Source organism: Miniopterus natalensis, chromosome 4, assembly GCF_054644295.1.
Source record: "Miniopterus natalensis isolate mMinNat1 chromosome 4, mMinNat1.hap1, whole genome shotgun sequence".
In the NCBI taxonomy this organism is placed as follows: Eukaryota; Metazoa; Chordata; class Mammalia; order Chiroptera; family Miniopteridae; genus Miniopterus; species Miniopterus natalensis.
This window is the reverse complement of record NC_142084.1, coordinates 11614935-11637328: the sequence shown is the minus strand read 5'-3', so window position 1 is coordinate 11637328 and position 22394 is coordinate 11614935. Positions and strand designations below refer to the sequence as shown.

The 22394-nt window shown below is 38.5% G+C and overlaps 1 protein-coding gene across 6 annotated transcripts in view; it reads left to right on the top strand.

Annotated features, from left to right (window-relative positions):
- The first annotated feature begins 223 nt into the window (after positions 1–223).
- Positions 224–22394, top strand: part of TCERG1 (transcription elongation regulator 1) — a 61130-nt gene continuing 38959 nt past the window's right edge. The window contains exons 1-9 of one of the 6 annotated variants that reach the window (XM_087816285.1): positions 232–364; positions 6432–6657; positions 9093–9245; positions 10191–10298; positions 10329–10674; positions 14968–15126; positions 19906–19968; positions 21092–21292; positions 22020–22132. In XM_087816285.1, the coding sequence (XP_087672411.1) occupies positions 306–364; positions 6432–6657; positions 9093–9245; positions 10191–10298; positions 10329–10674; positions 14968–15126; positions 19906–19968; positions 21092–21292; positions 22020–22132 (1428 nt within the window). In that variant the 5' untranslated portion in view covers positions 232–305. Of the gene's footprint in view, positions 365–6431; positions 6658–9092; positions 9246–10190; positions 10675–14883; positions 15127–19905; positions 19969–21091; positions 21293–22019; positions 22133–22394 lie in introns of all 6 variants that reach the window. The other 5 variants (XR_015714386.1, XM_087816284.1, XM_016202916.2 and 2 more) reach the window with 5 other exon arrangements.

Here is a 22394-nt window from a genome sequence, read left to right as displayed (position 1 = left end):
GCCCGCGGGAGGACCTAGCTCTGCCGACCGCGAGAGGGCGCCGGCGGTTCCTCTTTGCCGAAGTCTTATTTCCCATAAAGCCTCCGAGCGACCAATCACCTGGCTGTCTCCATACCGCTTTCAAAGTCGGCGGGCCCTTTCGCCAATAGGGAGCCAGATGCCGCCCTCAGCGTGAGGATTGATGGAAAGTTCCACCACTCATCTCGCAGAGCTCCGCTGTCTCCGCCTCCCTCGCACGAGATTGATGATCTGTCCGGCCAATAGAAGACGCCCGGTCGGCGGGTGGAGGAACGCGGTCTTCTGTAATGGCGGAGCGTGGCGGGGACGGGGGGGACGGTGAGCGATTCAACCCGGGGGAGCTCAGGTAAAGGGCGCTGCTCTGGGTTTCCTCTCGCCGTGCTGGAGCCCCGGGGGGAGGCGTGCGGCGGCGGTGCGGGCGGAGGGTGGGCTGAGGAGCCGCGGCGGCTCGGGCCCCGGACCGCGTGGGGTGGAGAAGGGGGAAGGGGAAGGTGGCTTGAATGAGAGCCGGGCTGAGGCTGGGCCGCGGCCTCCTGCCCGTTTTCGGGGCGCACCCGGCGGTTGTCGCGGGGCCCGGCGCCCCCCCGAGGCTGCGGCCCCTGGGCCCGGCCGGACGTTCCCGCCCCGGGGCCCCGCCTGGGCCGCCCTCAGCCCCGCTGCCGGCTGGAGGCTGGTCGCCGCCGCGGGCCCGGTTCCCCCGGGCGCCCCCGCGCCCCGCGCCGCTCCCGGCCCGGCTTCCCCACGCCCCCCGCCGCCCTGTGGGGGTCCCCACGTTTGCCCCGCTCCTCCTCCCCCACGTCGCTCGCTTTCGTTTAACTTCTTGTGGCCTCTCTTCCTTCCTCTCACCTTCTCACCCCGCGTTCGTGACTCACAACAATAGCGGCGGCCGCGGGTCGCGCGCGTCTCCGCGCCGGCGAGTTTGTCTCCTTTAGTCCTCGCAGCCACCCTTCGGAGCAGCGCCTTTTCTCCTTTTGCAGGCAGCAGCCCGGAGCCACCTTTGTAGTTAAAGTGGCTCGCGCGGGTTCCAGGTGAGGCCGCCGAGCCGGCGAGAGGCGAGGAGGGACGGCGAGGGCGCCGAGGGCGAGGCGGCGGCCGGACCCCCGACGCCGGGCTCCCGAGCCCGCGGCCCCGGCCACGCCTTTGCCCTACAGAGTGCAGTGACCTTTCTCCTCCCGGTGGCCCACGGCCAGTGGAATGTGTGAATGAGATTCTGTAGAGTCAGAGCGTTTTGGGGGGAAAAGAAAATCTTTGGTTAGGGAGGAAGAAGGGGCCCTGAGCTTGAGGTGGTCGTTGCAGACGCCCGGCTCCCGTTCTGAGCTGCGCCGAGGTCCGCGTAGGTTAGGAGCCGTCCAGTGTCCCTGGAGCTCAGGATGAAATCGCATCAGGAAATGGGGGTTGCTGCTCAAGGTTTTAGGGGGAAGCATCGTGTCTTTTTAGATTCTGAGTGGTCACACACACAAATACTTCCTTTGGCAGGAATAAAGTCTTATTTCAGAGTTTATATACATAAACCCCGTGTGTATGTTCGCTTTGGTAATGAGTCATCCAAGTGCATTGCCAGGGTCCCTCAGCATGAGCGATGGAAGGTTTATTCCTGATTCTCATCTCGAGGGGAGGAGACTTAGTCGCACATGAATTTATTTACGAGCAGACCAGCTGTTACTTTGCATTTCAGAAAGTATCTTTTTTGAGCTTTATAGGGAGTAGTAGCCTTTTAGACTTTTATTAACGGTCTAGTCGAGACATGGATGCAAAACTGATTTGAGTAGGGCTTTAAGTTAGGTGTTGTGTTGCAAGTATTTTGTACCCAGCCCCTTGGGGTTGTAAGTGGCTGCCCGAGCACATTTGTGCAGACCACTATTTTAGCACTTTTCATGGTTTAAAGAGAAACGGGCTGTTTACGTGGTCTCTTTGATGGCAGAAATTGGGGCTTAGTTTTTGTATATGTCTCCTGAAGGTATTTCATGGTGTGTCTGTCTGCCTATCATACCTGGCAAATAAGGTGTTCTGTGGCTGCGTGGTTATAAATAGAGGCGATTTAGAGATGGCTCACTTGTTAGGCCCACATTCATTGAGTGTGTGCTCTGTGAGAGTCACTGACCTGGGTACTGGTGGTAGAGCCTTGAACCAGACCAAAATCCTTTGTCCCCAAGGAGCATCCATGCTAATTAGAATCACTAAATTCTGAACTCAACTAACCACATCAGATGAGGAAGTCAACCTGAAAGTGTGAAGTGACTTATACAAGATCACTGAGTAAACTGGCAGTCTGGATTTGCCTCCTGTCTATCAGCAGCATCTTTCCATTTTGTACCTCCTGTTGAAGTGTTTGAGGTCTTGTCTTCACCGTTGGGGGGATTGCAAAGTTGGATAGAGTACCTCTAGAGAAATACATTTGTTCTTATAAAAAAATTTTGTTTCTATTTTTGCAGTTAATCTTGTTTTTCTGAAAAGGTTAAAAGTGGTAGGATTGCAAAGAACTTTCAATAGTCTTTATTTGGAAATTCAAATGCCATTCATTCCTTTATGGTTGAGGGCCATTAAGATAACTTTGAGACATATTTGTATAGATCTTTCTCCAGGGCCTTAGTTTACCTGTCAATACCTTATGACAAGATACTTGCCATTAAGATAACTTTTAGAGTCATATTTGTATAGATCCTTTACCCAGGGCCTTAGTTTACTTTTTAATACCTTATGACAAGGGACTTGCAGTTTAAATTTCCTCAACTGTAAAGCAAAAATAAGACTACACTGGTGTTACCACTGACTAGATACTTTAAACAGTTATTTTTCTGTGCCAGAGTTTCCTCTGTAAAAATGGTGCCAAACTTACTTGTGTTGTTGTGAGGATTAAAAGAATTAGTACAAATAATGTCCACGTAACTGTGCTTGGTATTATAGGAAATACCCAGTGTTCACTGTCATTATTAAAACAATAACTTTTTCTTTTTTTAAAAACTTTATTTTTATTGTTGACATTATTGCAGATGTTCCCATTCACTCCCCCCCCCTCCCCCCCAGTTTTGCCCACCTCTACCCTTCCCTCTGACCATCAAAACAAGAACATTTGAACACCCACTATCCTGGGCACTGGGATGCAGCAGTGTACTAAGGGAGAGCTATATACTGGTGGGTATATTACAAAAGTAAACAGTGAGAGATTTCGTGTTAGCATTTATCATAATTGAAAACTCAGATTGGGTAATGAGCCAGAGAGGGTCTGGGAGAGACTTGTGGTGGAAAAGGAGTTTGAGGTGATGTTTGAACTGAGACTGATCATTTAAAGGAGCCAGTTATATAAAGATCTGGGGGAAAGCATTCCAAGCAGAGGGAACCAAGTGCAGAGGCTTCAAGGTAAGTGAACATGAAGTATTTGATCAAAAAGAAGTCTGGAGACTATAGGGAGGTCAACACCGGGCAGATTATATAGAGCCTGATAATAGTAATTATAGTAATAGTTAACACTATTATTAATATTAATACCATTAACACTTACTAATACTATTACTATACTAATATTACAGTGACTAATAAAAGCTGTACTTAGAGAGCACTAATATGCTAGGTGCTGTTCCAAGGACTTGATTAACTCATTTAATCTTCACTGCAGGTTCTGGTAAGTTGGTTGTGCTGAAGCAGTGTAGATGAAGAGCTCAGCACAGGTGCTATACCTATCTGGCATCAGAAAATGGCAATTTTAAGCTGTCGACAGAAAATTATGTGAATTTTGCCACTATTTTAGTGGCAGACTATTGAAAGCCATCTAGTCAAATTGACAACGAAGTGCCTTTTTTTAAGTCTTTTTACAATTATGTTTTTTTGATTTTTAGAGAGAGAGAGAAATATCAGTCAGCTGCCTCCTGCATGCCCCCTACTGGAGATCGAGCCTGAAACCCAGGCATGTACCCTGACTGGGAATTGAACTGGTGCATGGGTCGACTCTCATCCAGCTGAGCCACACTGGCCAGGGCCAAAGTGCCTTTTATAGGTAGAGCACAGTGCAAGGTTTTTGGGGGAATGAAAGCAGTGATAAAGTGGTTTACTGTATGAGTTACTATCCTAAATGTTTCACGGGGATTATCTCATTGAACAGGGATATGAGATAGGTTTTATTTCTATTCCCCAGCTCATTTATATTTGAGTATACTCAGGCTCAAAAATTATATAAGTAGTCTGACAGCAAAAGGCAGAGCTCTGGTTGGACTTTTTCAGTGATTCTAGGGCCTAAATGCTTAGCTTCAAGCTATGACTAGAAAGAGTGAAATTCTGAAGAAACAAGTACTGTAGATTTTTTTGGAAGTGGAGAGGCAGATTCAAAGGAAATCTAAGATTAAGGTACAGTATTAACTCAAGGCTGAAACAGAATATCTTTACTTGGTAGTTAGCTTTGTTTCTGCGCTAAAGGTTAAAATATTCAGTAACAGTAGCCATGTGTCTTTGGGAGTACATATAATTTGGAAAAAACCTTATTATTCTGATGTAATCCATATTCCTCTTTGCAGTCATTGTTTTTAATTCATAGTTTGTGACTTCGAGTGTAGGATCATTTGCAAATTTGGTTACATACAGTTGGTATATACAGCTCTGGATGTGTTTACAACCCCAGTATTCTAGAAGGAAAAATGGTTCTTTATTAGGATTTTTGTATGTGTGTCTGAATTGAATTGTGATGTGGAAAATTTAGAATAAGTTCAAAGGGTAATCTTAAGCAGAGGGTTGAAAATGTAGGAAAGTTGGAAGATCCTGGTGAGAACAGAATATAAGAATAATTATCTTCAAATATACGTAAGGAATATAATTGTTAATCATTTATTAAGCACAGAAATGTGAATTTCATGTGTAATCAAGAGATTCATAGTAGCTACTGGGAAGACTGATAGGTGCTCAGTAAATTGCTATGGCAAATTATAGTAAAAATACTTTTTATAAGACTACATACCCTACTTGCGAGGTAGCATAGGTACAGTATCACTTAAGTAGGTATTCATTGGTTTATTCAACAAATACTTATTGAGGCCTACTATGAGCGGACCTAACCATGTACTGGGAATGTAAGGGCGAACAGGACAGACAGAATTCCTACTCTAAAGGGGCTTACATACACAGCGTGGGGTAGTGTTTAAGAGCTATTTACTTGTGCTTGAATCCTGGCTTTTTCACTCAACCAGCTGTGTGGCCTTGGGCAAGTCATTTTACTTCTGTGTGCCTTTAGTGTCCTCATCTGTAAAATGAGGTTGATAATATCTATCTCATAGGGTTGTTATGATGTTAAAGGACTTAAAAAGAGCTTAGAGCACTGCCTGACACATGGTAATTACTTTTAAGAGTAATTTTTATATTTTTAAAAATCACTGATACTACGCATCTGCTTAAATACCATGGAGAAACTGAACAAGGGTGTTTTAGCTAGAGATTGAAGGATGGGGTAGGGTGCAGTGTAGAGAAAGGCTTTCCCTTTAGGTAGAGAATACTAGTGATCTCTTAAGCTGTTATCCTCCACCCCTGTAAAAACTTTGTATTTGGAAGTAATTTCAAACATACAAAAAGTTGCAAAAATAAAGATAGTACACTTAGTGTTAATATTTTACCTCTTCTGCTTTATTATTTGCTCGCATGCATGCTCTCTGTTACTCTGAACCATTTGAGGGTAAGATACATGTACCATGGCCCTTTACTTTTAAATACTTACGTGTGTATTTTCTAAGAATAGAGATATTCTTTTGCTTAAATACAGCGCAGTTACCAAATTCCTAAATTTACAATGATACAATACTTAACCTATTGTTTGTATTCTAGTGTTGTCAATTAATCCAATGTTTTTTATGTTTTTTCTTCCCTCTAGTATAGGATTTGGTCTAGAATTAATTTTGTGTTGTCGTGTCTCTTTACTTCCTTTTATGTAGAACATTTCCATAGCCTGCCTTTGTCTTTTATGTATAACATCCACATTTCTGAAGAGTATAGCCTCTGCTTCCCCCTTTTAAATAGAGCATTCTTTTTTGTGTGTGTTTGTCTAATAGTTCCTCATTAATTTGAGGTTACACATTCTTGTCTGAAATAGGTGGTGTGTCCCTCTCAGTCACACGATGTCCATCTGTGCTTTTTAGGTGATATTAATGTAGATCCCCTGGACAAGGCATTGCACGATTTCCCTATTGCATAGTGTTTTTAATCTTCACTTGCAATCCTAAACAGCTTGTGGGGAGACATTTTAAGACTACCCAGATACCCTCTTAGATTTGGTTTCTGTTGATTATTTTTACTGAGGTACTTTTTACCATGATGGTTGCAAAATGACTTTTCAGCTCCACTTGCTCTTAAGGGCCTGTTAAATTCCATGTAATTAGAGATCAGTAGCTACATTTTCGTAATTTTGAGAAAGAAAACTGTGTTCATTGTTTCCCACACAGGATGGCTCAACAGCAGGCCTTGCGGTTTCGAGGCCCAGCTCCCCCACCAAATGCCGTGATGCGAGGCCCACCACCTCTCATGCGACCTCCTCCACCTTTTGGTATGATGCGAGGCCCTCCTCCACCACCTCGGCCCCCCTTTGGACGCCCTCCTTTTGATCCTAATATGCCTCCAATGCCTCCTCCAGGCGGGATTCCTCCCCCTATGGGTCCTCCGCACCTTCAGGTAAAGGCTGTAGAGGTTTCTGTTTCTTCATTGGCATTTGTGTCAGTGTTGTATGTCAGTTTTGCCTTAAAAACTGTTCTTAGTTTCACTTTATAGGAAAATGTAACTCATATATTAACTTGGAAAAGCAGTGATAACTAATTCGAATAGAAATTCAGAATGGGAATTTAGATAGAAAAATTTACTAATTGGAAACTAGGATTAAATAGAGTATTTCTTACCCACCTTTATCTCTGAGAATTGTCTTTAGTAATCCATCATCTTTATAGGAAATGAACTTTGAATTTTAAATGTATAACTATTTTAGTTATTGCTATTTATTTTCAGTGGTACATTTTATCATTAAGTATAAATATATATTCTGAGCAATTCTTGCCACAAATGAAGCCTAGAACAAGCACATTTTTAAAACACATTGGGTTTTTTTCTCCCCTGGAAAAAAATGGTCTATTTTGTAATTTTAGAACTAGAATTGTGGGATTTCTTTAAGTAAAAACTTTTCTGATATTTTAACCTGAGGCACATTCTCCTGTCCAGTATGTATAGACTCAGTTATTGTCTGAAATGAGGTCTTGAAGATGTCATCTCTCAAATGTCTACTTTTGAGATTGTACTCTTTTTGTTTGAGTATGTCTCTCTGTTTTTGTAATTTATCTAGCCTATGCAGTTCTGAAACCAAATGAATATAGTGGAATTATGCTGCCTTCCATTAGCTTAATCAACAGCGAACTCACTAAAAATGGCAAAAGATAATAAAGTACTATTTGAGTGATGTTAACTGTTTAGATAGGGTAATATTTATGGAAGAGACACAGGTTTTAATGCTTTGTTTGATAATTTTATTGCCTTTCTTGTAATGAATTAGCCTCTACTCCCTTAAACAAATTGTTAAAAAGTTTTGTGTTTTCTTCAAGATTAGAATAAGAAATAGGTTTCTGATGTACTGACCCTGGTATAACTTGTTACATTTGAATTTATTCTAATTCGTGCCTTTAAGAGTTAAACCTACTTGCAGAATATTATAAAATGTAATGGACTAATGTAACCTCTAATGGAAATATATCTGATGTTGTAATGGGATACTTTCCACTGTTGTGATGCTTTTCTTGGTCTTGATAGATAATTGTGTGGTTTTACATTAAATCCAAGTGATTTCCAGCTAATGTGCATGAGACATATTTCGGGTGGATATTTTATACTACATGGGTCTGTGCTGATGCTTGAAAGACGCTAAACTGAATTTTAAAAAACCTGGAATATGGGAAAGAAAATGAAGTCCAGTTTCACATTATTAGCATAGTGTCAGTTGCATTCTCCAGATTAAAGTGCTTTGGAAAACTGAATTTTATTGTTACTTGTATATTATAGAGGACACCTTTTAATTCCTGTTCAAAAATCTGTTGTTAAAATGTTAGACCACTTGTCTGCTTTAGCAAGTAAGGTAATAGCAGTTACAGTTGAATTGTGTGGCTCAGAATCTTAGGTTGTGTCAGCAACCATTGAAGAATGATAGTGAAGGATTATCAGAGATAAGATTGAATTAGTATTGCTCCAGGAAATTTAAAAAAAATTGTAATATATACCATTTAAATTCTTATTTTCCACTAAAAGTAAAATGGATAATTATTTTACTGTATCTTTTTAAAAATATATATATCTTTTTTGATTTCAGAGAGTGGAAAGGAGAGGGGGAGAGAGAGATGGAAACATCAGTGATGAGAGGGTCATTGATCGGCTGCCTCCTGCATGCCCCTTACTGGGGATCAAGCCCACAACCCGGGCATGTGCCCTGACGGGGAATTGAACCACAGTCTCCTGGATCATAGGTCGATGCTCAACAGCTGAGCCACACTGGCCGGGCATTACTGTATCTTTTAAAATTTACTGATGTTTATGTCATTGGTGAGCTACTTGTTACTATTATTTGAAAAATAGAAAATGATGAATATTTTCTTAGCTAATATTTTCTTTGTTGTAGGAAAAAGAAGGATTAGCTATATTCGATTTTTCTTTTTTAGTTATTGCTATGTTACTTGTAAAATAATGTTTCTCGTTTTGTTGGTTCTTATTGTGAGATGTGGAAGCATGTGCCTGGTGGTAAAAAAGATACGAAAGTCACTTATTTTCTTTTGAAAGTAATTTAGTGCCTAGTGTATGAAGTACACAGTTAGAGTATAAAGAGTAAAGCCGAATTCACCCGTAGTGCTATTACCCAGAGATAACTACTGTAGGTTGATGTATTTCTTTCCAGTCTGTTTAGTAATCATTTTTGTTAGAGAGAAACTTTGCTTATATGTCCTAGATAAATGTATTTGAATGGACTGCAAAGCTAGTTTGGTTTCTCTTATAGTGCTCTACTTTTGGGGAGAATTTAGTAATAATTTGAAGAAAAAAGATAAATACAACTGACCATTACTGTTCTTGTGAATTAACAGAGACCACCTTTCATGCCTCCACCCATGGGAACCATGCCTCCTCCTCCGGGTATGATGTTTCCACCAGGAATGCCTCCTGTGACTGCCCCTGGTACTCCAGCACTGCCTCCTACTGAGGAGATATGGGTTGAAAATAAAACTCCAGATGGGAAGGTAAATTAGAAAATATATTTAGGTTGTTAACTCCTTAGTGACAGAAGAGTAAAACTTAAGAGTTCTGGCAGATTGAGATCAATGACAGTATTCTTGCCAATTAAGAATGAGCCTGGGGTAAGCAGGGCGTGGGGTAGGACTCGAAAGGTTTACTGGATTGGACTTGTGCACAGAATGGAGTGCTTACATACGTTTACCTGTGGTTCTGGAAGCTGGTATTTTAAATATGTGTCCTGGGTCCCCAAAACAACTCTCAGATTTAGTGTTTGCTAGGAGAACTCGCAGGACTCAGCATGTAGTTGTACCCACAGCTGAGACTAATTACAGTGAAAGGCTGCAAAGCAAATCCAGCAAAGAGAAAAAGGACTCCCCAAGAGTCCATTCTGTGGAAGCTCATAGAATGTGTAATTTCTCCAGCATGGAATTGTGACAGCATAATTGAAGGGTTGTCTACCAGAGAAGCTTGCTTGAGCTGGGTATTCAAGGGTGTTCATTGGGGTCTGACACCCTCTGCCTAGCACACACCAAAATTCCACACTCCCAGAGGGGAAAGCAGACATTTAGCACTGTTTGTGTAAATAGTTTAGGCACAGTGAGCCCTTTTTATCAGTTAGGGAATGGTGGTATCCCTCCCTAAATCCAAGTTCCCAGATTCCAGCCAGGGGTCAGCTTTGCAAGCAGGGCTTTCTAAGGATAGCAGTCAAGCCTGTTAACTTTCTGCACAAAAATCCCGGTTTTCCTTTTTAAGTGTGTTTTTAAAAGATAGTGTGCTCATTATAGAAAATTGGAAGGGGAGAAAGGAGGGAAAAATTACCTATAGTGTCATAATATACGAACAGCCAATTTTGATGTGTTTTTTCTTTTAAGACAAAATATAGTTGCATTATTGGTTTTTAATGACAGTTTACAGATTCTATGATACCAGTAATCTTGCTTCTTCTCCAGGTTTATTATTATAATGCTCGGACACGTGAATCTGCATGGAGCAAGCCAGATGGCGTTAAGGTTATTCAGCAGTCAGAACTGACACCTATGCTTGCAGCCCAGGCCCAGGTTCAGGCCCAGGCCCAGGCGCAGGCCCAGGCTCAGGCCCAGGCACAGGCCCAGGCCCAGGCGCAGGCGCAGGCTCAGGCACAGGCCCAGGCTCAGGCTCAGGCCCAGGCCCAGGCTCAGGCCCAGGCCCAGGCTCAAGCTCAAGCACAGGCCCAGGCCCAGGCCCAGGCCCAGGCTCAAGCACAGGCTCAGGCCCAGGCTCAAGCACAGGCTCAGGCCCAGGCCCAGGCGCAAGTGCAAGCACAAGCAGTAGGAGCTTCCACCCCTACGACCAGTAGCCCAGCACCTGCAGTATCCACTTCAACATCATCATCCACCCCGTCCTCTACCACTTCTACCACGACAACTGCCTCTTCGGTTTCGCAGACAGTATCAAGTGAGTACCAGTCAGCATGTGTTTTCATCTAGTGGCTAGGGAAATGGACAAGTAGGGACTGCATTCCAAAATGATCCTGGTATTTCAGGTATTCTTCTTGATGTTATTTAAAAAACAAGTTTGACATAAGACTTTGAGTTAAAGAAGAACAGAAATTTACATTAGTAGAAGAAATTATTTGCCCAGTTTTCAATTCATGAAGCTTAACTGGGAAAGTACAGCATTAGCTATTCAACTTGGCTAAATGTAATGCTGGGTGCTGTGGGCTTTGCAAAATCAGTGGAAGTCTTGGTCCCTATTTTACAGAGCTTCCAGTTTTTCTAATTGAGGAGGTCAGCATAATGCATGTAAAACAGATAGTGTGCAAAATTATACAGTGAAAATAGAAGATGTAACAGTACGAGAAAATGGAGAGACAGGTGGGTGGAATACATGGGTATTGAGGTTGATCATGAAGGATTTGTGGTAGAATTTGAGAAGCTTCAGAGTAAGGAGAGGCCTTTCAAGTAGAGGGGAGCAGCATACTCAAAGTTCAGGAACTGAGGATAAATGTCTTGTGGGAGTGTTAAGGTGTTCTTGAGGTGGGAAGGTCTGTGTTGGTTAATAAGTTGAATAAGCGAGATCAGGTTATGAAGAGTTTTAAGAACCAGGCAGATGGGTGAGTCAGGCACTAGGCGACCTGTAGAAACGCAGTATTCTGGAAAATTTTTCGGGTGCTCATTTTTTTGGATAGTGTTGAAATTGGAAACTTACTAAGAACTTTTCAGTAATCTTGTTTAGAGGTGGATAGATCCTGGAATGGGACATAGGCAGATGAAATGAGGAGCTGAAAAAGAAGCAGAAAGATAAGAGAATTTTCAGGTATAAGGTCACGGAGGCCTAAAGGTTAGCTCTTTCCTAAAGTATAAGAGGTGCTTGATAGATTTCAGGGATGAAGAAAAAAGACTATAATAATTTGCTTAAAAGATTGTTATTAATATTTATACTACTACTTTTATTTGTTGCCACTTACTCTGCAGGCTGAGATTGAGCCCTAGAATATAAATAATGATTTTATTGATTTATGATACTGTTATTAAAATGCATATGGTGATTATAATTTGAATTATTTTGCTACATGGATAATAGAGATGAGAATAAGAAAATTTAAAGTGTCCCTTTCCCTAGTACTTCAGGGACTTGGGAATTATTAGCCTATATTACATTGTAAAGAATATGTATGTGAGAGAAATTTCTTTATAATAGACTCAAATTTGACTTTATTTTATTGATACAAGAAGTAACTTAAGTAAGGTATGTGTAATATGGAGACAGTTTTTTAAAGGCCCCACTTTATATTTTTTAGACAAAAAGGTACTTAATAGGAAGATGTAAATGCTTTCTAAGTCGTGTTTTCTTTTGTACCTAAGCTAAATTCTGATAGGGAAATATAACTGAATTCTGATACAGAAGTCGACAGCTAGCTGGTTGAGGGTCTTTGCCTGTTTTAGGCTAGTGCTTCTAAAGCCTGCCAGTTTTTGTGGGGTACCTGTAATGGTAATGGGAGAGGGGGATTAATAAAAGCATTGTGGTTCTATGTGTAGGCTCTGTGCTGTTTTGTTTTCTGCCTTCTTAGGAAGGAGAAATACTTTGTTTTAAGAAATGTGGGTCGCCAAATACTTTAATTTTCCTGTATGTATTCCATTCTATATCAGGGTGGTCTTCAGGTCAATAGTTGTCTGTGATTATCAACTCTTCTATTCAGAACACTCCCATTTGTCGTTTTTCGTACTCCCCTTCAGTTATTGGGTGGCCTTTATTCCAGGGACAGAATAGCAAAATCATGTTCTTTTTACTGCCTTTAAACATCAGTTTTGATATCTTTCTGAGTATTCCTGATGTCTGTTTTATTTCAGTGTCATGAAGTATTGTCATGCTACAATCTTAATATTTCTCCATCTGTTATAGTCACTTGTCTTTCTTAGTTGAGTTCTGAGGCTGGATTAGTAGTGTATTTTGTGGCCAAGTGTTTCACTAGATATTTTAGCAAATGGAGTTAGTAGGAATTTACCCACTGTAAAGTCCTAGCTGCCATTTTCCCAGTTTCCATTTAATTCTTTTATTGCCTGTATTCTTTTCCTCTCATGACTTATTGCCACTAATCAAATCAGAAAATCCTGTGCAACAGGAGAAGTGGGTTGAATGAATGCTTTTGCCATCTCTATTGGTATTCCTTTGCACTTGAAATTCGAAGCCTTTATAACGTTTTTTCCTGACTACAGTACTTTGTATCAAAACTTTGGTAATTATATCTAAATACTATTACCATAATAGTTTTTAAAAATGTAATTCTATGAACTGCAGTATAGACCTGGGTAAATGGGACTAAAAAATTAAGATATTTATATTTAACTCCAGTTGAGTATAATAAACTCATTTTATCCTGTGCAAGTTTGTGGAAAATGCTGATAAATCCTACTTCTCAGGGAAGTTGGGAAGAATAACTAGATATATTCTCAGCCATTACAATAGATGACAAATGCTAATGGTATGTGTATGGGACTGGGCAAATGTTGCATGTAATTTGTATTTTTCACATTGTTATAAAATTATATTAATATGATACTGTACCCTAAGGCTAGGTCTATGCTAGACCAACAATTCATTCCTGGGCCCCTGAAGATACTTGTTTGGCCCTGCTGTCTATTTAGCCAAGGTGAGTCCCTCATTAACAAGTATGAAATTGCTCACATCTTCCCAGCCTAAGTGAGTTTTTCATTATTAGGCACTGAAAAAAAGATACTGACGAATTCTGTTGTCAGTTGGAGTACCGGGTGGTTTGTATTAAACTCTGTGCTTTCCCTTAGAATAAAATTGGCATAAATATTGGGAAAGCACTGTTTTGTTTTATTTAAATTGATAAATTCGTTCTTAGTTCAATATAGGTAGAATTTGACATTTTTCTTTGCAACAAGAAAAAGATAAGTATTTCTTACCACTGGATCACCAAAATGAATTTTTGTTTTGGAATTATATGGGTTATGAATAAGTAACAAAAATGTTTTATAATATCTGAGAACTGAAACTTTAAGAAATATGAGTTTTATTTTTAGGTCACAATTTGATTTTAAATGTAATTACTAGGGATAAATATTTTACTTTTGATACCTGAAAATAATGTATTAGCTGAATATAATTATCCTCAATTTCTCATTTTCCTGGTCTCTTTTACTGGAAACCTGAGTATTTTTTTTCTTTTTTTCTTTTTCTTTTGAAATAATTATAGAGAAACCCAAGTTGTTTTTGATTCCATTTGTCCCTATTCGGTCAGTCATTAGTTATTACATATCTTTTTCTCTCTGCTCTTTTTTGCTTCGACAATTCCAGATATGTTGAAATTGATTTTCCCACCTCTCTTCTCTCTTTTCTTCCTGTGCATCTGCCAAGTTAATTCATCAAATGAACACTAATTATTACTCTTCAATACAGAAACCTTAATTCAGCTTCCCCCACACCCCTTTTACATTCACAAAGTCCTACAAATTACACATGAATTCATTCTTGTTAAAAAGGCAAACTCTAATGAAACATGTGTAGTAAAAAGTGAAGGCATACACAGATGTAATGAGTTAATATGTTTGGTGCACATTCTTCTAGATCATATTCTTACATTTATATAAGTTCTTCCCTTCCTCTACCCAGTGAAGCGCATACTCTTTAGTCTTCTGTTCAAGGCCTTCTACTCTGTGCCTCTGGCCTACCTTCCAGCCATAACTCACTAGTTCCGGTGATACACCTAGTGTTTTGCTAGTTGCTTGCCTTCTGTTTTCTGAACACTTCCTTGTTCCCTACTCTTTGCTTTTACTTACTTTTCCTACTACTTGCTTATTTTCTCTTTCCACTTTGTCATTTTCCGTGTTGAAATCCTACCTAATCTTTCAAGATCTGTCATCACAGCATAAAATTTTCTGTACCCGCTCACTGTTAAAAATGGTCTTTGGGTCTTGATTTACATGCCTATACATATGTCCCATATCACTTTGTATTTTAGTTATTTTTTGTATTTTATTTAACTATTTTCAAGCTTCTTAAAGACAGAGACCTTGTTACAAATTTCTTGCAGTGCATGGAATGGGCCCTTAAATACTTACTGAATGAGTGAATGATGAATGAATATAGTAAAATGGTTTATGAAGGAGTGATACATATTTTTGTTTTATCTTTTATCAGCACCCACAACACAAGATCAGACCCCAAGTTCTGCTGTTTCAGTTGCTACACCTACAGTTAGTGTTTCAACTCCTGCTCCTACAGCCACACCTGTGCAAAACGTTCCCCAGCCGCACCCCCAGACGTTACCTCCTGCTGTCCCTCATTCAGTACCTCAGCCAGCAGCAGCGATACCTGCTTTTCCACCAGTAATGGTACCTCCGTTTCGTGTTCCCCTTCCTGGCATGCCAATTCCACTTCCAGGTAAACCGATAGATTATAATAGTCTTTCCAGCTATGTTTTCATACTGTCAGTTTGTTCTCATGTGTCTGTTGCATTTGAAATTTGCCTTGAATCTCACCTGTTTGAAACGTTTTGAACGATTCATGGCTAACTGCAATATTTTCTCTTCAGTTTTGATAAATGTCCTTTTTGTTGTTGTTTACATGTCTTAAAATTAGAGCCACATTTAAAGCTACACTTACTTTGGATAATGGCCTCAATGAATTAAAAATGATTATCTTGTATAAATATGTTCTAAATGCAATATTTTTAAGGGGTTGAATCTCTGAAGTTGAGAGGTCACAAGTCGTTGGTAGGTAACACAAGTTGAGTGATTCATTATAACTGAAGCACTTTACAATGTAATTCATTTAGTTTTTGCAGCTATCTTTTGAGGTAGGCACACAGACAGGTTAAGCCACTTGCCCATGGTGACAGAGCTCGTAAGTGGCGATCTTGAGATTTGAGCCTGGGCGTTCCAGATCCAAATGCCGTGCTCTTCAGGACTATGTTATATTGGAATGGAAGTGTGGGTCACTTAACTGTAAAGAATTATCTAAAATAGAAACCAGAAATTTCCCGTGACATTGTGAAGTAAAGTGTAACATGCCCCATTTAAACATTTAGACAGTTACGGTGAATTCGTGGGTGGTGTTTTTTTTTTTTTTTTTTTGGTCTTAGAGGAAATCATTACATCTAGAGGAGGAATGAAAAGATTGTGGAATATAATTCTTGCAGGGATTTAGCAGTGGTAATGTAGGGCATCCTAATTTGAATGCATTTGCTGTTGTCCAACACATTTAATCCTTAATCCAAGGTCTGTTCTAGTATTACAGTTGAAAACTTTCTCTACCACAAGTATCTGTTGTAGTTGAAAATATTGGGCTAGTTTGTAACAAAGATGAATAGGAGCTAGGCCTCTTGTATCCCAATTTTACATTTCGCCCACTATCTATTATTGCAATTTTGCTGTACTAGCTTCTGTGTAAGAATAGGATTGTGATACAGCTGCTTCTTAGATTTACACATTTTAATTATCACTATTGCTTTAATTGCCTTTTTCCTGTGACTACTTTGAAAAGAACACTTTCAGATATTGCACCTTGCAAGAAAGAAACCGAAATATTTCAAGAATTGGTTGTTGGTTTTTCTTGTTTTGTTTTTTTGTAGAAAAGCCTTTTACACGTTGACGTAGTGTTAGATAATTAAATCCCCAGTATAATGTTTAGAAAACCAAAAATGTTTTTTCTAATAGTAGAAATTATCCTTTTTCTAAATTAAAGACAAGTAGCTGGATACTTTCCTCTTTAGACATACTTTTTGTAGAAAATTTACTGATGGAGAATAGCTTGATATATATACATATTTTTTTCATAGCTTGATATTCTTGATAACATCTTGCAATCTTGGGCTGCTTTAGGGTCAAGGATAGTATTAAGACCAGGTCCTGGATTCTTAGTGATGTAAAGGAGCTGGATTGTTGATTCTGTAGAGAGAAGATTGAGTGGTAGCATAACACTGAAGTATTTGGAAGCCTGTCATCTATGAAAGGACTTTCATTTTGCTTTAGAGGTTTTTAATAGGACCAATGGGTGAAAAGTACAGAATAGCAAAATTGATTTCTATAGAAAGTGGAGTTTTGTCCCAATAAAATTTCTTTAGTTACAGCTCCATTTTGATGTCATGATCTTTCTTCTCTGACCCTACCTACCATGTGTTAGAACAGATGGTGGTGACCATTTGACCAAGTGAGGTGATACCTATGAAATTTGGAAGTAAAAGGCATTTAAGAAATGGAAGCCACTAGTGACATTTTGTAGGTCAATTGGAATAGAATTTGAGTTAAATTTTGTAAATTGAGTAAAATTTTGTCCAAGATAGCAAGATTCTTTGGAGAGGCAGGTAGTGTTTTATAGAAAGTAGTATTCATATTATATAGTAAAGCATCTTTTACGTTAATGTTCATTCATTTTGTCATTTTCCCTTTAATTTGGTCCTCCAGGGTGCTTTAGTGAAAAAGAAAAAGGCTTGCTTTTCTCTTTTCCAAATCTTTGGTTTTACGTACAGTGAGATCTGTCTCTTATTGTATATAATTTTATGTACAATGAGATCTGTCTCTCATTGTATATAATAGTAATTATATTAATTTTGCATTAAGGTGAACAGGAGGGATTTGGATGTAATTTATCTTGGAGCTTTAAATTCTATTTGAAATAGCAGTGTGTGGTTCTAATGGAGATGATGCAGGAAGGGATAGTCAAACAAGATGAGGAAGAGTGAAAGAATTAGGTAAAATATTGGCATTAGGTGGAAATGGGCATAGTAGGTTGGATTGGGATAGTAGGATTTCTACTTTTTTTTAAAATATATCTTTATTGATCTCAGAGAGAGGAAAGGAGAGGGAGAGAGAGAGAGAGAGAGAGAAACATCAATGATGAGAAAGTCATTGATCGAGCCCGCACCCCGGGCATGTGCCCTGACCGGGAATCGAACCCCGATCGCCTGGATCCCAGGTCAACGCTCAACCGCTGAGCCACGCCCGGCCGGGCAGGATTTCTACTTCTAAGACTATAAAATCTTACTTGGAATTTTAAGAAACTTATTGTCAGCGATATGAGAATTATCCAAAATGCTAAATGGAATTTTCTGATTTCCGAATACAACATAATTTGAGGATAAGAGTTGTAGCTAAATTGAACAAATGCTCCCTTTATTTTTTTATGGATTAAAAAAAATTATTGATTGAATTCTTTTTTTTTTTTTTTTAAGAGAGAGGAAGGGAAAGAGAAACATCAATTTGTTGTCCCACCCATCCCTGCATTCATTGGTTGATTCTTGTATGTGCCCTGATGGGATTGCACCCACAACTTTGGTATATTGGGACAACCCTCTAACCAATGGAGTTACATGCTCCCTTTAAAAAGAATGTTAAAAACTTAGATGTGTGGTTATTTTGTGAGTCTTCACGATATGTTTGTAATAATCACCCAAAGAGAAAACCTTAAGTTTATCTTTTAGCATGAGAAAAAAACAATGAACTTTCAGTGTGGTCTATATGTTGATAGTCAAATATAAGAGTTCTATGTTGCCCCAATTGATATTTAACAATGACAGTTATGCCTAAATACAAAGAGATTTGATTTTCTTCTGTTTAAGTCATATAGTTAAAATTACTTTTGGGGGGTTGGTTTTGGAGAACAGTCTTTGAGGATAAAGTTTATATACAGGGTGGGGCAAAAGTAGGTTTACAGTTGTGAGTACATGAAACAGTTTATTCTTGTATTACTATTATTTATTTGTATGACAACTGTAAACCTACTTTTGCCCCCACCCCTGTATTCTGGGAATTGAATATCTAGTGCTGACTTAATAGGTTCAGAGGTCCTGCAGATGGCAGCATTTATACTAATTTAAACTCAATACATGCTGTTACTTCCTTAACCAAATGAATTTTTCCATTGCTTTCTTTAAATGGAAAATAAAACTATATATACAACATAACTCAGCATGTTTTTATGACCCAGTGCTTTTTGTTTTAGTCTCAGAGTTAATAGAAAGTTTAGCTTTAATGTTCTTTATTTAAAATAGTAATAAAAAAAAGGCACTTTTAAAAAATAGGCAGTATTTTTGTGTGTGTGTGCGTGAACATAGGTACATTGTATACAAATCCAGGGGTTTGATTTTAATTTTTGTCTCTGAATTAGGAGAAACTTCTTTTCCTGTACTTTAGTGGGGAAAATAGTTTATTATTTTTAATTTTATTGGTACCAAAGTAGGTTTGTTTTTTTAGCTGAAACAGAAAATAAAATTTAATTCCCCACCTTTTTTCCTTCATCCTTCAGCTTTTCCCTTATAATTTTTTTTTAATTCACTCTTAATTTTGAATTTCCTCAATCAGTCTTAGTTTTTCAGCTTTTCCTTTCATTCCCTTTTCATATCACCATTGTAATGCATCATGAGTCTTCATTCTTGTAAGAACTGTACATAATTTCCATTCTTTAATAAAGTGCTACCTCTTTAGCAGGCTTAAATGATAGAGATTTCTGAAGCAAATCAGCCCCGTTTAGTCATTAATGAGATTAAAGGGCTGTTTCTTAACGTGGTTGCCTGCCTTCACAGTGTTCCAAGCCCATGGCACTGAATAGGGCAGGCACCGAACGTGGATATTTTGTTGTTAGTTGAGTACTACTCTTCATCTTTGCCTTTCACTTACAGTAGAATATTTGGATTCATCTCAGACTTTATTTTCCTTTCCCTCCCACCCTTTTTGTCCTATCTTATCTTTTTCTATTTCTGCATGGTTATGCTCCAGGCCTCAGCTTCTGCATGTAGTTCCCACATAGAAGCAGCACAGAGAAAGTGTCTTGTCAGTGTCATGCTGCATCTGCCTTTCACTGGTATCTAAGCAACAGCAGCATGGGTTTGATATCCTGTGAGAAAATGTTCCACATGAGAACTTGTTATGTATATGTAACGAAGGGGCTTTCCTTTGTTGAATTTAAACTCTTGAGACTCCTTCAAATATTATCAGAACTGGTTTGATAAAAAGGTAATTGATGCTATAATTTAGAATTAGTTATCATTGGATTTGGCGCCACTTCCCACAAAATGTCAAACAGAAAGAAATTTTATTCCATTCTTGGTCTTTTTCATTGGAGATAGCATTCTAAATTGTAGTGGTAAATTATTTTCCTGAATCCCAGTGGTAGCCGACATACAATGGCAGCTTTCCAACGTATGCTTGCTTATCCATTTTACAGGTGTAGCAATGATGCAAATAGTCAGCTGCCCGTATGTAAAGACAGTCGCTACCACCAAGACCGGTAATTTTTAAAACCATCTTAGTTTGTTTTGTCTGTAAGTTGGCATGGTAGTGAATGTTGTTGTTTATCCTTTTATTTATTTTTGCCCAAGTGAGTGGATTTTTTTATATTTTTCTTTTTAATGAGCAGTATAAATGCAGTTGTCATATTTGGCCAACACTTAATTTTCCCAATTGCCTGTAGTATTAGCTTCTTTGGTTCACAAAAGCAAATAAGGTCAGATCACTTTATATCTTAATTTGTATACTAAGTGTAAACAACTTCATTCTCATATTCATAACATTGAATTTATTTTTTGATGTGTGTTTTTAAGTTAAATATAAAAAAATCATTTCCATGTGTAAAGTGATGTGATTATGCTTGCATGCTAGTGAGTATATGTGTGTGTGTGTGAATATTTGTGTGTATAGTATAAATTTACATTTTAAAGTTACTGAAGATAACTTAAATTCTAGTATAGGATTTGAGGGTTTTTCAGTTTTAATTCACATATTCTTAATTATTTAATATCAAATTTTTTAGCTATCATATAAAAAATACAAATTTTGGCTTACCTTTTAAAACAACATTTTTTTTTTTTTTTTAAGGAAAAGACTAAACTGACATGTTTCAGGGCTATTTGATTAAACCACTTAGTATTTAAAGTAGATTTGATGATAAACTCAGTCATTTACTTTAAACTGAGAATTTTATTCATACCCTTTTAGGTACCTTAGAACTAGAACATAATTTTGCCTCAGGAAATATATTCAGTATATGCTCATTGCCTTTATTTCGTTACAATTTGAGAAATACTTATAAAATATATTTCTGTTAATAAGTAGAGAATATACCCCGACTTTTGTAATTTATTATGTTAGGAGTTTATCACAGGTGTGACCCAGATTTCTGACTGTTCTTAAGGTACTTCTTGAGTTGAATTTATGCATCTAATTGAATTTAGGCATTAGAACTGCACCAGGGGAGTAGAGTTGAGTAATTAAATCACATTTGGGATGATTTTTTTGTTCCAACTGGCTCGTTCTTTAGTTCACACTTAGTAGAAAGACAGCTCATGCTTCAGTGTACTTGGAATTGCAGTTCGACACCGGGCCTGACTTCTTCCTTCTTCTTTTTCCTTTAGGCGTGTTGCCAGGAATGGCCCCTCCCATTGTCCCCATGATACATCCCCAGGTCGCTATTGCAGCTTCACCTGCCACCTTAGCTGGAGCAACAGCTGTTTCTGAGTGGACTGAATATAAAACAGCAGATGGGAAGACATATTATTATAATAATAGAACGTTAGAATCAACATGGGAAAAACCCCAAGAACTGAAGGAAAAAGGTATAGTTTAATGACTTGGTGGGACATAGTGTAAACTATGATATTATAAATAGAAGGCTATTTGAAATCCTGAGTTAATTCCTTTGTAACATGTTTGAGGAATTTTCTAATTACATAATTGGATTATTTATTCCTACTGAATTGATAAGTATGTACGTACTTAAAAAGCCAGTTCATCTACTCCATCTTTGTCCCATCATTTTTCCATCTGGAGGAATTAAATTATACCTACATACAAATATACCTTTTTACTGTTGTCAGGAATTGCATAATTATTGGTATCCTTGTTAAGATTGATAGTACTGATCAGGAGGGAATGTGTATATTGTATGTATTCTGAAGTAAAAAATTTAGGCCCTTGGTGTCTTGGATGATGAAAACTCGTAATTTTCTATACCACAAGTCTCTGCCTGTTCCTAAGTATCTTAATATCTTGTCCCTTTTTGCAAAAAGAATGATTGCTACAAATGATACATGAATGAACTGAAAGAGTTTATGTCCCTCTGAATCAGTGGTTCTTTATAGTGATAGTTTCCTGATTGGCATAGCAAGGTATTTGAAGTTGAGCATTGTATTGGATTCAAATTAGTGATATTACAAGGAAGAACATTTTATCTTCGTGGCTAGTAACTTCTAGTAATGGAATATCTTAACTGCTTAGTCTCTGAAAGTTTTTGGAAAATTACATCACAACCATGGAGTAACATTATCTTAACTTTTTAAATAGAAAAATTAGAAGAGAAGATTAAAGAGCCAATTAAAGAACCTTCTGAAGAACCTTTGCCAATGGAGACGGAGGAGGAGGACCCTAAAGAAGAGCCGATAAAGGAGATAAAGGAGGTAAAGGGCTGCAGCCTGTTAGCATGGGAGCCAGTGGCGATGGTTGGGTGAAGAGCCATTTGAAATAGCTTTAGATAAATGTTATAAATCTGATTTCTGAAATTTTAGGGTTCTTTGAAGTTTCTAATTCAGTTTTTCCTTTGAAAGTTTCATTAAATTACTTCTTATAGTAAATCAAGGCCTCTAGAAAGAAAGGGCCTTAGACCAGAGCTTGAACCTGATTTCCAACCTCCTGAATTACACAGACTGGTACGTGTTAAAA